Source organism: Phyllobates terribilis, unplaced genomic scaffold (assembly GCF_046119375.1).
Source record: "Phyllobates terribilis strain yellow unplaced genomic scaffold, ASM4611937v1 Scaffold_3__8_contigs__length_932513732, whole genome shotgun sequence".
Lineage (NCBI taxonomy): Eukaryota > Metazoa > Chordata > Amphibia > Anura > Dendrobatidae > Phyllobates > Phyllobates terribilis.
In genome coordinates, this window is record NW_027362763.1 from 316,045,598 (window position 1) to 316,061,792 (window position 16,195).

General features: G+C 42.0%; 1 protein-coding gene across 22 annotated transcripts in view; it reads right to left on the minus strand.

Moving 5' to 3' along the window:
• The window catches only part of DLG1 (discs large MAGUK scaffold protein 1), a 279,892-nt gene that overhangs the window by 83,318 nt on the left and 180,379 nt on the right, over positions 1–16,195 (minus strand). For all 22 annotated transcript variants that reach the window (XM_073675022.1, XM_073675021.1, XM_073675018.1 and 19 more), the window contains 4 exons: positions 15,493–15,543; positions 14,110–14,234; positions 9,786–9,955; positions 6,163–6,299 (listed from right to left, as the gene is read on the minus strand). In XM_073675022.1, coding sequence (XP_073531123.1) covers positions 6,163–6,299; positions 9,786–9,955; positions 14,110–14,234; positions 15,493–15,543 — 483 coding nt within the window. The remainder of the gene's footprint in view (positions 1–6,162; positions 6,300–9,785; positions 9,956–14,109; positions 14,235–15,492; positions 15,544–16,195) is intronic.

Below are 16,195 nucleotides of genomic sequence, written 5' to 3' on the forward strand. Positions count from 1 at the left end.
ACGGCTGTCAGAGGCAGATGATGACTGAATAATTCTCATTCAGCCATCATCTAACGGGATAGATGTGAGCTCGGCAGCATGTGACGTAACTGTATTTTGGGAAGGGGATTAAATAGAACTGTCAGCACAATTTTGTAATCTAAAGCAATGGCTGTAATACAGATTAAATTGATACGTTTGCTGAAGAAATCCACTTTGTGGTTTTCTTTAAGGCTGTGTGCCCACGATGCGTTTTTGGTGCAGATTTGCAGCGCGGAAACACACCAGAAACACATTGCATACCTTATCCCATAACTTCCTATGACATTCTGCAAGTTCTGTGCACATAGTCAGGATTTTTTCTGCACAGATTTTAGTTGCAGAAAAAATCTGGACATGACCAATTCTTGTGCTTTTCTTCATGTGGATTTGCCTATACAATGCATTGGAAAAAACAAATGGCAAATTCGCATGCAAAACCGCATGCGTTTTTCTGCCAAGGAGATGCAGAAATGCTCAGAAAAATTTCTGCTTCATTTCTGCATCGTGGGCACTAAACCCAATTTTAAGTTTTCTGCTAAATAGATTTATTTAGCTGACCTGGCATTCATAGACTGGAGGCAGCAGAGGGGCCGGGGAATCACCGATAGGGAGGAGAAGACCTAATTAGTAGAAAATTTGAAATGGTGATTACAGAAGAACCACGAAGCGGATTTCTTCACTAAAAGGTATCAATGTAGTCCGTATTACAGCACCATTACAGCCATGTCTTTACTGTACATTACAAAATTAGGCTGACCACTTCTCTAAGATATCAAGTAAATATGGCACCCCCACTTAACCAGTGGGCAACCAACAAGAGATTAAAAGCAAATATAAATTGTGGAATAAGGGGGATAAAAATGTTCTGTTCAACACAAACTTCCATTGCATTAATTTTATACATGCACAACAATTTAAAATCAAGTGCAAAATGCCAAATATATACAATTATCTGCACTTAAAATCTAGTTTAACATTTTTATGCTAAAGGCAAACACAGTTTTAGGACAAATGCCCTCATTAAAACACAGTAAATTATTCAGTAGGCTGTGAAATAGTTTATGAACTACTATTTATATGTGCTGAAACGTAGGGAGAGAAAATCCATGCTGTAATAACTTAAAAAGCAAACAGTCAAAATTTTGGGATCTATAACTTCTTAATGAGTTAATTTTGACCTTAAAGGGGTGGTCTGAAATACAAATTCATTTTCATCCTAAATGACTATTTAATGCCATAATCTGATCTATTTTCTATTTAATATACCGTATATTCCGGCGTATAAGACGACCTGGTGTATAAGACGACCCCCCTACTTTCCTGTTAAAATATAGAGTTTAGGAAATATTCACCGTATAAGACTACCCCTTTTCCAACGCATACCAAACACCGGTAAAAATTTAAAAAAAACAGATTTGAATTTAACATGGTCCTTTTTTAATTTAAATTCTTATGACATGCAGGTATATAGCAGGAAAACTGTCACTCATAAACATATTAAAATAGGGGGGACCCCACGTCATTTTTTGGGGGGGTCCCCCATTCTAATAGCTAGTAAAGGCTAGGTATTCAGCTGGGGGCTGATATTAGTAGCCTGGGAAGCTCCGTGGGTATTACCCCCTTCCCAGACTTCAAACATCTGCCCCAGCCGTCTGCTTAACCTCCGCTAGAGACTATAATGATGGTGGATCCCACGCCAATTTTCTTTTTAAAAAATCCTTTATTTTAACACTAAATGACAATTGAGGGGTTAATAAAGATGCAGTCCCTAAATTATTATTAATTTTGTAATTAATTTTTCCCAAAAATGTTGACGTGGGCTTCGCCATATTTTTGTGTCCAGCCAGGTACAGCAGGCAGGAACGGGCTGCCCCCAACCACCAGCTGCCTATTTGTACCTGGCCGGACACAACAATATAGGGAAGCCCTTTTTTTTTTAATTATTTCATGAAATAATTAAAAAAAAAAGACGTGGGGCTTCGCCCCATTTTTGTGTCCAGCCAGGTACAACTAGGCAGCTGGGGGCTGGAATCTGCAGCGCAGGGAGACCCAAGCTTTCTGGGCCCCCCCCCCGCTACAAATTGCAGTCCGCAGCCACCCCGGAAAATGGCGCGTTCATAGAAGCGCCATCTTCTGGCGCTGTACCCAACTCATCCAGGGCCCTGGTGCGGTGGCTCACTGGGTAATAAAGGGGTTAGGGCCAGCTTGGCATTATCAGCTGGCCCTAAGCCCGAAATTCATGGGGTCACGCCAATATTAGACATGACCACCATGAATTTCTAGTAAAGTAATTAAAAAAAACACAACACCCAGAATAAAGTCCTTTAATTGAAATAAAGACACAATTTTTTAATGTTCTAAATTAAACCATACTTACCATCACGCCCATTCCAGCTGAAGCCAACGATCTCCTGCAATAAAAGTAAAATAATAAAGCAACCTCATCCTTACCTCTCCATGGTTCCCAGGACCGGTCCAGCTCTGCTACATTCACATGACATGCTGCACCGCAGCAGAACGCTGCCGTTCAGCTTGCCATGCGGCAGACACTGAGAAGCGCAGGCATGCTTGTGCTCCTCAGTGTCTGGCTGTGACGGCATCCAGATGAGCCGAGATCATGTCCAATGAACTCGGCTCACCTCATGCACGTCACTGACAGCGTGGGAAAATTCTCCTGCTCCCCGCATGCGCAGTAGAAGTTTCCCACGCTGTCAGTGACGGACGTCCAGGAGGTGAGCCGAGTTCATTGTCGGCTCATCTGGATGCCGTCACAGCCAGACACTGCAGAGCGCAAGCAAGCCTGCGCTTCTCAGTGTCTGCGGGATGAGAGGCTGGATGGCAGCGTTCTGCTGCGGTCCAGCCTGTCATCTCGATGTAGCAGAGCTGGACCGGTCCTGGGAGCCATGGAAAGGTAAGGATGAGGTTGGTTTATTATTTTTCTTTTATTGCAGGAGATCGTTGGCTTCAGCTGGAATGGGCGTGATGGTAAGTATAGTTTAATTTAGAACAATAAAGAATTGTGTCTTTATTTCAATTAAAGGACTTTATTCTGGGTGTTTGTGTTTTTTTTAACTTTGACTATGGGGTTAGTAATGGGGGTGTCTTATAGACGCCTCTCCATTACTAACCTGGGCTTGATGTCAGCTGGCATTATAAGCTGACATCAACCCCACCACTATTACCCCCTGCCACCGCACCAGGGCAGCGTGGAAGAGCGAGGCTAAGTGCCAGAATTGGCGCATCCTATGGATGCGCCATTTCTGGGGCGGCTGACGGCTGGTGTTTCTAGCCTGGGAGGGGGCCAATATTCATGGCTCCCTTCCTGGGCTATTAATATCAGCACCCAGCTGTCTGCCTAGCCTTTGCTAGCTATTAAATTAGGGGGGACCCCACGTCATTTTTTTTGGAGGGTCCCCCATTTTAATAGCTAGTAAAGGCTATGTATTCAGTTGGGGGCTGATATTAGTAGCCTGGGAAGCTCCGTGGGTATTACCCCCTTCCCAGGCTTCAAACATCTGCCCCAGCCGTCTGCTTAACCTCCGCTAGAACCTAAAATTAAGGGGAACCCCACGCCAATTTTTTTAATAATAAATCCTTTATTTTAATACTAAATGACAAGTACAGTAACCAACACTGTCACTGTACTTCATATATATGTGACTGACATGTTTCTATCTATCTTATCTATGTGTGAAGCTCTATTCTGTCTGTTATAAATTGTCGGGTACCGCTGCTGAATTGCCGGCCGGCTTTTTTAAAGAGACGGTGCATGAAAACACTAATATTTGTTTTAATAAATCCTTTACACTAAATGACAAGTACAGTAAGCAATACTGTCACTGTACTTCATATATATGTGACTGACATGTTTCTATCTATCTAATCTATGTGTGAAGCTCTATTCTTTCTATTCTAAATTGTCGGGTGCCGGCTTATGCCGCTGCTGAATTGCCGGCTTTTCATATATTGTTACAGAAGCGATGCGAACTTCCCTGCTCCGGACACAGCGCAGCGCTTCTGTGACAAGTGAAAGCTGTCAGCACAGAAGCCCTGCGCTGTGTCCGGAGCTGGGAATACGCAGCGATGTGTCCGTTTCAGCACAGAAGCGCTGACTGTCTGGACCTACCGCCGCCGTATTTTAACTCCCTCCACCTTATATTAACTCCGACATGGCAGGGATACGGCCACGGCAGCTTATTAACACCCCCCAGAGTATCCCCGCATGTCAATTTCTGAAAGTTTAAAAGCATTACCGGCGTATAAGACGACCCCAGACTAGACAGAAGATTTTTCAGTCTTCAAAAGTCGTCTTATACGCCGGAATATACGGTACTTTAATTAAAAATTCCCTATCCTTCCCTCACTACATTACCTGACTGCTTTTCTTTTTAACAACTTCCTTTTTGATGGCGCTTTGTTTGAGAATCCCAGTAGATGCTGGGATACTCAAAGCGTCATCAGGGAAAAGAGGCTGGGCTAGTCCCTGTGTGATGTGCACATTGACAGTGCGCCCTGTCGCCAGCTCCCATAAGTTGTAACAAGCTGGCAAGAGAGTGCTCTGTCAGTGTGTATTTTAAGACAAATATCCAGCGTGCATAGACCAGTGCCCCCCGAAAGTGATGTCATCTGGAGAGGCGAAGCTGGTCTCTGTACGCCGGGTATTCTTATAAAGCGCACTGACTGTGCGCTCTCTCATGATAATCGCTCAAAAGACCACTTAGTGTGCAGTTCAGGAAGCAGGATTGCACAGCTCCTGTGTGAGCACATGCACAGAGCAAAGCACAGAGGCTCTTGTCTTCTAAACGCTGCACAGAATGGTGTACAGAATCAATAGAAAGTCAAAGAGGTGTTCGATCATTGGGTGGTCTCAAAACTTTGACTCTCACCCATCTGCACTTAGTTTAAGGGTCTATAACAAGAAAAAAAAATTAACAAATGTTTACTTATGCTTTAAATTTTCTCTTCTATAATTCAAAATACAAAAGTTATAGGCCCACATTTATTAAAACTAGAAGTTTGTACAGTAATCTTAATGAATGGAGCACTTAATTAAATGCACCAAATTCATTAAGAGGCATGTACCTCTTAATGAATGTCACATCTTTCAGCTGCCATGTGCCACTACCAGGAAAGTATGACAGACCGACTGACTTTTGTGGTGTAAATTATGATAATTTGATGGGCATGCCTAGCCTCCTCTACCCAATCTCAGCCCATTTTTAAAAGAAATTGGCAGAGACGCCAGGACTAGTGTAAAACCGCCAAGATGCTAAATATTTGCTCAGCTTCGAATAAAGTAAACATTTTGCAACATTTAAAGCAGTTTTACCCCCAGAGCACTTTTAAGACTTCTTTTGAGAGATCAGTGGGGGTCTCAGAATCTTGACTCTCACCGATCAGCACACAATTAAAAGTCTAAAAAAACATTTAAAGTTCAACAAAACTTTAGCTGTTTTTTAAAGTGCTGCAATTTTCTTTTATTCTTTTGCATATAAGAGCTAACTAGAGGCTAACTTGGCTGCACTAATCACTTGATCCTAAGTTGCACCCTTCCCTTTTAACCCTTTAATTATGGGCACCACTTGGTCACATGATCTATTCTGGCCCAGAGTGCAGAGATTTCTCTTCTGTAAAAGTCATAAATCAGTCTCCCTCATACAGAAAACTCCCTGTGAACTAAAGGATTATATCTGCATCTACAAAATCCCTATAGGCAGCTATCTCTCAGACTGCTTCCCTCCCCACAAAGTTTTGTCCTCCATGTTCCTCTGTTTGTTCAACTCTGCAACGACTGGTGAAAATATAACTTTTCCCCATAAATGGACATGAAGTTAAAAAAATTAGGAGGGCAGTGATATTGTAGGCAAGTACACACAATGATTAGCAGCAGACTACTACAGTTCTCCAAACGGTCGCCGCTACTTGTAACGGCTGTATCTAGGGTGCTCATTGTATTCCTATGAAATGCTGCTTTAGTCTGCCTCCTTCTTGTGATAGATTGCCTATGCTTTTAAGAGCTGACATGGAGAAGAGGGGCAAGGTGCATATCATAGAATATATTGAGATAGTAGTGAGGTAGTATTTTTTTCTGCATGAGGGCTTCTTTACTATTTTAAGATCACCTCAGCAATGCATACTTACTGCAAGGAGTTTATCCCCAATCTGAAGCTTGCCATCTTTGTGTGCTGCACCACCCTCAATGATTTTTGTGACGTAAATACTGTTGTCACCAGGGATGTGCTGATTTCCAACACCGCCAGCTATACTGAAGCCAAGACCTATAATAAAAATTAGACATGTATACATATGGCTAATTATGTAATCTTGCAAATACAAACACATTGAGATATCAATAAGGTATTATTGGCTACTTTCTAAAAGATCTTGACGCATCAGTGGTTTGCTCCTTTATGTAAGTATACTTTAAGAGAACCACTCAGCAGTACGGACGCATCTGTTTTACTAAATACCTCGTATTCATGAACTAAGTCGGGGATGTGTCCTATACATTCAGGCACTGTCCAATCAGCACTGACACGGTCAGACTGTGCATAATGCTTTGACAATAAAAATGGTAACTCGGGGGTCTAAAGAAAACCGTTATCATCGCTGTTTAATGAAGAATGTAAGCATTTTACAGCCAAGCCAAGTTCTCCTTTGGGATAGATAAAGTCCAGTTATTGGTAGGAATAAATTTGTAAGTATTGTAGGGATTGTACTCACTCAGGTGCGATGAGAAGCAAACAGGAGGCATGTTCCTTTAAATGTCCATAACGGTTTATTCGTTTCATAAACCATCAAAAGCAAAATGCAAACAAACAGCCTTTAGTCCAGGCAAAAGCAGAAGAAAACAGTCCTTTAAGCAAAGTCTCTGGTAAACCGGACCTGTGGTCACACAGGCTGGTAAGCATCCAGCACACAGCCAAGTCTGGAGACAACACACAGGAGGTCCGCTCCCTCCAAACACAGACCATGTGGCAAACAACATCCTCCATTATATAGGCTATTAACCACACCCAGAGGTGAGGTATGTGGGTAGCTAGACCCGCCCAACTCTCTAAACTACCCGTAACCCGGCTCCCAAGTGCACCAAATAATTCTCTAAGGCTGTGTGCCCACGATGCAATTTTTTAAGCATTTTTGCAGGGGCAATTCCGCTGCAGAAACGCTTAAAAAACGCTTGGCAGAAGGTCTGCCATGTTCCCCAATGATAATCCGCATGTGCTGTTCACATGCTGGGGAGATTTCCGCAACAGATTATCATTGCGGAAAAAAAAGCAGCCATTTGCGTTTTTCATGGATAGCACTTGTACATAATATAGTCTAAGGGCTGTTCACATGTCCGATTATTTTCCTTGGACCAAGCGGTCCGTGCAAAAGCACAGACTTGTCCAATACTGATCCGACTGTTGGAACAAACTCACCAATGCAAGACCATGGTTCCATTTAAAAAAAAAAAAAGGAGAGCACTCGGATGCCATCTGGGTTCTGTCAGTTTTGTCAGTTTTTCACAGACTGTTTGATATAAGATGGTTGGAAAATCTCCATCAGTCCTGTTTTATTTTTAATCTGAAAAACACTAATAAAACGCGGACCATTTTTTTTTTTTGCGTACAAGAAAAATCACTGATGTCTGAGTGAGCCCCAAGTCTCTGATTCCTGGGAACTGCACAATATCACTTATCAATTTCCTCATGGCAAATCTCAGACAGCCTTCCTTTTCACCAAGGATGCCTCTGCCCAAAATGTTCCTCTGTATTTTCCCTATGCAGGTGAAGATAACATTTCAGCTGGTGAGTCCATACAATGATTAGCTGCACTCAATCTCCCTTGATTCCAACTGCCTGTCTATGCTAATTGTGTGTGTAGTCTCTCCTTAATCCTATAAGATGCTGCTTCGTCCTGTATTCCTTGACACCAGCTTATGAGAACTGTCAGGAAGAAACCAATAGCAAGCAGGTGTCAGAGAAGTCAGGCTGAAGCTGCATCGCCAGCTGGGTGCGTGCAGTGGGATGAGACTCGGCCCCCTCAGCACAGCCAGAGGTATCTTGGGAATTATAGGCTACATCAGGGAAACCACATCAGAGGGAAAGAATGAATCAACATGGCAGATAACTCAGAAAAGGCATATCAACTAAAACAATTAAACACAAGGTATACACATTATACTGTAATGATAGGCTATGCGGCATTACATATGCATAAGTAATTGCAGATTCGTAACATTGTTTGCACACTACTCAACACAAATGGCCATAGCAATTAGAAATATAAAATATATATATATTATTCTGCCTGAAATATCAAGCAGTAAATGTCCCTACAATAGTTTTCCATAGGTTACCACAATAATGGCTGATAATGATAGTTCAGCTTGATTATTCAATAAGCACCTACTGACAAAGCAGATGGTATTCTTAATGACATTTCTTTTATCTGTTTGCTAAACTTGGCAATAGCTCTATAAGCAATTTTACTTACTGTAATGACTGTATGAGTGCAGAATGACTTGGTTATAGTACAATTAGCACTTATTAATATCAATGGCACAAGTTTACATGTGAACAGAAAAATACTGCAGAATATTAAATAGTTCTTTATTTTACTCATTGTTTTAGGGTAAAAAATGTAAAAAATTCTTAAGTGGTAACATATTTTCAGTCTTTTAAGATATTATCAATGGCATTTCAGATCCAGCCATGATAATGGGGATTGTGATACTGCAATATATTACAATGCAGAATGATAATGTGAGGAAAACAAAGTGGATTTTTCACTGAGTATTTTCTTGTAGAAAAATGTGCTACTTTTTACAGTGCCAGCAAAGTGCATGAGATTCTAAAAAATCTCATGGACGTGCAGCAACATATATCTGCAGAAGACAATCTATGCTAAGGATATAGGTGCCAGTTTCACCCCTTGTGAGGCAAATGGGTGAAATGTGTGGCTTCCCGGCACTTTTTCGGAATGATATCCGTACCGGTAAATACAACTGCAGGTATAACTGGGACTTTCCGTGGGAATGTAACCTCAGATCCCTGTATCCACACGTCATGCCAATGGAGGTGGATGCAATCACACACAATAATTCTGGACATTCAGAGCCACTCTGGCATTGACCAGCTGACCAGAAGATTATAGAATATGTTCTGCTTAGATAAAACAAAGCACTTTATTTTGTGATCTGGAGACTTATGGCATGATCACAATTATTAAAACTGACTAATAGAAGTCAATGTACAAGTATTATAGAGGCTTTTTTTTTTATTTTTTTTTTTTATTTCAAGCAGCTAGAATACACACTTAAACCTGGAATAAAGAATTTGGCTCTGAATCCAATATGGGCATGTGGTTGGTCTGTACCACAAGCTATTCAAATATCACCCACCTAAAACTGTCAATGACGAGCCCTTCCATCTCTTCAGAATTGTCATGTTCTGCAATGCGATTTTCTCTGGTTGCTTGGCAACCTTATCAGGGAACTAAAGAGAATCTGGTGCCCACAGTCCAGATACAGAGGCTTGCTTAAGGTGCCAGACTACAGAGCACAGCACACTGAAATCTAGAAAGATCACACTGAAAACTTCAGAGGAAACAAGGTTATGCTGACAGGGAGTCTGGGTGAACCAACGACAACCATTTGCATACCTCGCGACTATAACCCTCAGTCATCTGCTGGAGCTACGTGCAGGGTGCTGTGTGATAAGTGGAATAATAAAGGCATTGTGCAGTGAATTAATGAATACTATGGATTTTCCACTTACCTTTGGGGCCTTTAACAAGCTTAATCTCCATTATTTTCTCGGTTATTGGCTTTCTTCTTCTTACATATAGGCGCACAATAGATCCTGCCTCCTTTAACGCTTCAACAGCTTTACTGTGTGTGACATCTTGTACGTCCACATCATTCACCCGTAATATACAGTCATTAACTCTAAGGAGAATAGTGCGAAAGAATAGGGGATTTACAAAATGCAATAACTGGACAGGGGAAAAAAACATATTATGTCAATTAAATAAGGCACAACACATTAACTGAACATGTACAGTAGCTTACAAAAGTATTCATCCCCCTTGGCATTTTTTTTGCGTTTTGCAACCTCACAACCTGGAATTTTACAGTTTTTTTTTGAGGGTTTGCATCAGTTCATGTAAAGAACATGCCTACAACTAAGAACATTTGATTTTCTTTTTTTATTGTGAAGCAAATAGGACAAAGTAACTGAAAACTTCAGTGAGCATAACTAATCATCCCCTAAAGTCAGTACTTTGTAGAGCCTCCTTTTGCAGCAATTACTCCTGCAAGTCGCTTTGGATAAGTCTCTATGAGCTTTCCACATCTTGCTACTAGGATTTTTGCTAGGATTATTCCTCAAGGCAAAACTGTTCCAGCTCCTTTAAGTTAGATGGTCTCCTCTGGTGAACAACAATCTTCAAGTCTGACCACAGATTCTCAATTGGATTAAGTTCTGGACCTTGATTAGGCCACTCCAAAACATTTACACGTTTCCCCTTAAATCACTTGAGTGTTGCTTTAGTAGTATGTTTTGGGTCATTGTATTGTTGGAAGGTGAACCTCTGTCCCAGTTTCAAATCACTGACGAGCAGGTTTTGCCCTGTGTTTCACACCATCCATCTTCCCCTAAATTCGGACCACTTTCTCGGTCTCTGCTGCTGAAAAATATGGTGATCTTGGGATGATAAGCTGTGTTGGTTTAGTGCCAGACACAGTTTACCTTGGTGGCCAGAAAGTTCAATTTTGGTCTCATCTGTCCACAGCACCTTCCTCCATACATTTGGGGAGTCTCCCACATGTCTTTTGGCAAATTCAAAACGAGACTCACAATATGTGTTTAAGTAAAGGCTTTTTTCTGCCCACTCTTCCATAAAGGCCATCTCTATGGAGTGTACGGCGTATTGTGGGCTTATGGACAGATGCTCCAGTCTCTGCTTGGGATCTCTGCAGCTCCTTCAGGGTTACCTTTTGTCTCCGTGCTGGCTCTCTGATTAATGCCCCCCTTCCCAGGCTGAGAGTTTAGGTGGGTGAGCCTCTCTTGGCAGGTTTGTTGTGGATTTGAATGGATAAATATAGATAGACGTCTGAAGCCTTTGTAGACTGCAGAAGTGCAACACGCCTGCGCAGTCTGGCACCAGAAAGCACGCATGGAGCCGTTACAGGTAAAAGGAGTGTGTATGGCGCCGGAGATCACGGTATGCGTAGACACTGAACACATACCGCGATTTCCGGCGCCTCTCTTCGACGGAGACCAGGGGCGGAGTGAAGGCGTCGGAATCTGCGCATGCGCATAGCAGCGCCATTTTGCTGGAGACACATTTGCAGTGTTTCTTCAGCAAAATAGCACCAGAAAGGCGGTATGGGCACACGCGTACTCCGGCGCCGCACTCCTCTCCCGGCCTCCGGCAGAACAGGACACCGCAGCGCTGGAGCACAGGGAAGAAAGGCGAGTATAAGTGTTTATTTTTTTGTATGTGTGCAGCGTGAAAGGGATGAGGGGTGCCATGCATACCAGGATTGGGGGGATGAGGGGTACCAAGCATACCAGGATTGTGGGGTGAGGGGACCATGCATATCTGGATAGGGGGGTGAGGAGACCATGCATACCAGGATGAGGAATGGGGTGCCACGCACACCAGGATAAAGGGTACCACACAAACCAGGATTGGGGGTGAGGGGACCATGCATACCATGAAGAGGGGGACAATGCATAGCAGGATTGAGGGGTGAGGGGTACCACGCATACCAGGATTGGGGGGTGAGGGGTGCCACGCATACCAGGATTGGGGGGTGAGGGGTGCCACGCATACCAGGATTGGGGGGTGAGGGGTGCCACGCATACCAGGATTGGGGGGTGAGGGGTGCCACGCATACCAGGATTGGGGGGTGAGGGGTGCCACGCATACCAGGATTGGGGGGTGAGGGGTGCCACGCATACCAGGATTGGGGGGTGAGGGGTGCCACGCATACCAGGATTGGGGGGTGAGGGGTGCCACGCATACCAGGATTGGGGGGTGAGGGGTGCCACGCATACCAGGATTGGGGGGTGAGGGGTGCCACGCATACCAGGATTGGGGGGTGAAGGGTGCCATGCATACCAGGATAGGATGGTGGGGACAGGATGGGGGCAGCACATACCAGCATGGGAGACCATATACCAATAAAAATGCTCGCCACCCGGGCTAGTAGATATATAGATATATATATATATGTATACAGATAGAGATATAGATAGATAGAGCTATAGATAGAGATATAGAAAAGGTGTGTATATACTGAAAGACCATGAGTCACTTAGATTGCACGCAGGTGGACTTCCTTTCACTTATCATGTGACTTATGAAGGTAATTGCTTGCATCAGAATTTCTTAGGGGCTTTATAGCAAAATGGGTGAATGCACAAGCCAATTTTTCGTTATTTGATCCCATAAATTTAATTTATGACTATTTTTCTCACTTCACTTATTTAGACTATTTCGTGCTGATGCATCACACACAAATCAGATTACAAAAATATTTAACCACAGGTTGTAATGTAACAAAATACGTACAAAGCCAAGAGGGTGAATACTTTCGCAAGCCACTTTACATGGTTATCAACATATCGCCATTTTATATCTAAAAATCATATAAAACTGACCACATTAGCTAACACTAAACGCTAGCTAAAACGGACACCTATATAATATCCTTTCAATTTACACATTCATTCTACCAATACAAACACATGATGACATTTCTAGTGCAAATCTTAAATTTAATTAATAAAAAAACAATATAAGTTAATTTTAACCTATAGGCCATTCATTTTTGATCTTTCCTTTGATCCTATTTTGTTGCATAATACGATCAAATTATGACAAAAAATTGTGTGTGTTGATCTCCGGAGGTCGCCCGTCCCTTCCAGACTACAATGATATATACACTGCTCAAAAAAATAAAGGGAACATTCAAATAACACATCCTAGATCTGAATGAATGAAATATTCTCATTGAATACTTTGTTCTGTACAAAGTTGAATGTGCTGACAACAAAATCACACAAAAATCATCAATGGAAATCAAATTTATTAACCAATGGAGGCCTGGATTTGGAGTCACCCCCAAAATTAAAGTGGAAAAATACACTACAGGCTGATCCAACTTTGATGTAATGTCCTTAAAACAAGTCAAAATGAGGCTCAGTATTGTGTGAGGCCTCCATGTGCCTGTATGACCTCCCTACAACGCCTGGACATGCTCCTGATGAGGTTGCGGATGGTCTCCTGTGGGATCTCCTCCAGGATGGTACATCAATGGCGAGCTGTGGCAAGAAGGTTTGCTGTGTCTGTCAGCGTAGTGTCCAGAGGCCTGTAGTGTGTTTTTCACTTTAATTTTGGGGGTGACTCCAAATCCAGGCCTCCATTGGTTAATAAATTTGATTTCCATTGATGATTTTTGTGTGATTTTGTTGTCAGCACATTCAACTTTGTTCAGAACAAAGTATTCAATGAGAATATTTCATTCATTCAGATCTAGGATGTGTTATTTGAGTGTTCCTTTTATTTTTTGAGCACTGTATAATCAAACCTGTCGCTGGTGGTAGACTAACCAGGTCAGTAAAGTGCTCAGATGTCAGGCAGATTTTACAAGACATTTATTTTCAGGGAAAAGCGCAGAAAAAACAAAAACACGTAGGCTGATCACTGTGGGCAAGTGTATCCACCTTTATCAATCATATCTAAATTTATTGAGGAAAATGAATCCATGCTCTTGGAAACCAGATTCCCAATCTCATTTCTCAAAGGACAATTGTAAAATTGAAACTAGTGACTCCACTGGTTGTAATGGATAACATGTCCACTTTCCCTTTGTACTAGTTTTGATACATATCTAATGTCTTAGGAAAAAGCATTTATCAAGGTCCTTTTTCTCCAACTCAATACAAAGATTTAGCTCTCCTTTACCCCTTAATTAAAGATGGCCTACAACATACTAAGCACCATAATATGATAGTACTTTCCAGGCTTTATATTACAATTCATATATCTGTTATTTGCATGTACGTCTTAAATCATCTAAATTGTACCTACCGTAACCTTCCATCTTGGGCGGCTGCACCCCCAGAAATAATTTTTGTAATAAAAATGCTTGTATCCTCTCCAATGTGCGGATTATCGGTACCTCCTGCAATGCTAAAACCAAGTCCTGATGTTCCCTGGAACAAACCACAACAGCAAAAAATTGTTGATATAAAAAAGTTGCACGGCACATAAATGTACTGAAAATAGAGATGCAAGCGGTGGACACAATATGGACTGTTTTATTCATGCTCGCGTCAATATCATATTACGATATATTGTACATATGGAGATACAAGTGGAACATGTAATATGTTGTATTAACTAAGGTTAGGTCTAGGTTCAGGGCTTTTCAAAAATCAAAAGGGTATAAACATGAAGTCTAGAAAGTAAAGGGGACAGAAAATATTTCACAGATGAACCAATAATGTCTGTAAAGCACTGTGGAACTAATGACGCTATATGAAAATGAGTAAAATAAATACCATATTTTGAGGATAAGACGCACCCCAAACTTTGGAGCGTAAAATAGGAAAAAAAATGTTTTTCAATAAATTGGTGCGTATTATAATCAGCTTACCTGAGGGGAGGTGGCGTTGGTAGAGCGGGTTCAAAGGGTTGCCGCTGGCAGAGGCAGGAGATGCTGCTGAGGCAGGACGGGGTGTTCGGAAGCAGGAGTTGGGAGATGGCTGAGGGCCCCATGCTGTCTGCCAAGTACTGCTGGAGGTGTTCAGTGGTGAGGGGGCTCCACCGACATTTTGGGGAAGCCGGAGCCCCGCACCTCCCATACTGTCCTATGTGGTGGACCCTGGGAAAATGGCTGCCGGAGGCAGCGCATGCTCAGATCGAGATATCGGCACCGAGATATCGGGAGATGAGCCAGAAGCAACCCTGGGACCCCGCTCCACCGCAGCCGGTAAGGTGATTTCGCTTTGTAGGACGCACCTCTATTTTCCCCCCAAATCTGGGTAAATACTATTCTGGGATTGAGGTTGGACTGGATGGTGTTGCAGGACACCTATTACCACTACACAGTTTGGGATTATACGGAAAAGATTTTTCACAAAATTTAACAAATACAAATATTTTTATATACAATAAAAGCTCCAGTGACAACAGGAAGAGCAATTTGGCAGCATGGTGGCTCAGTGGTTAGCGTTGCAGCGCTGGGGTTCTAGGTTTAAATCCCACCAAGGACAATATCTGTAAGGAGTTTGTATGGGTTTCCTCCCACTCTCCAAAGAAATACTGATAGGGAATCTAGATTGTGAGGCCAATGGGGACAGTGATAAAGTCTGGAATGTTGTGGAATGTGATGGCGCCATATAAGAAATGTTTAATAAATAAATATATATAAAAAGATGCTTTACAAATATAACAATATCCAGAATTTACCCTTTCAAGTGTGATCTCTTCATATTCATAATCTGTATCGGTTCCATTTACCTGTAAAATAACAGGACATTTTAGCATGGCTGTGATAGTATGACACCTCTAAAATAATATCAAATCTAAACCCAGTGGAGCATTTTCACATTAGGTCTATATACATACAGTAATACATGCATGTGATGATCACAAAGGGGCAATGGTATGGTTATATATGGAACGCCTGAAAAATGGTTGGCTCATGTCTTTTAGCTGCTTGGCACCTTTGTAAACCTGAATCATTACTGAACTTATGAACAGCAAGTCGTTTTTACACAGAAATGTGTATGTTCTTTCTTTTGTGCATCTGGTAAATTTTTTTTTTCCAGGCAGGTTTAGAAGCAGACCAGCTTGAAAAACAAAAAGTCAGGTGCACATTCCCTTATTGTGTTAGTTTACACCATTCTAAGGTTTTCACAAAAAAAATTCAAGTGGCTACACAACTCCATGGCCACCTTAGCTGGGCATAGCTGCCCAGTGTGGTCTCACCCCAAATCTGAAAATTGTGGCTCATCAACGCTAGTACACAAGCATCTATAATATAAAAGGTGACCAATTAATAGGTTTATAAGTGGATTTATATTAATGGTTATAGAGTTTGGCTGCTCTGTATCAGCTCAGAATCATCAGAATTCAGATTACTGCGACAAATTTACAAGCTGCAGATTCC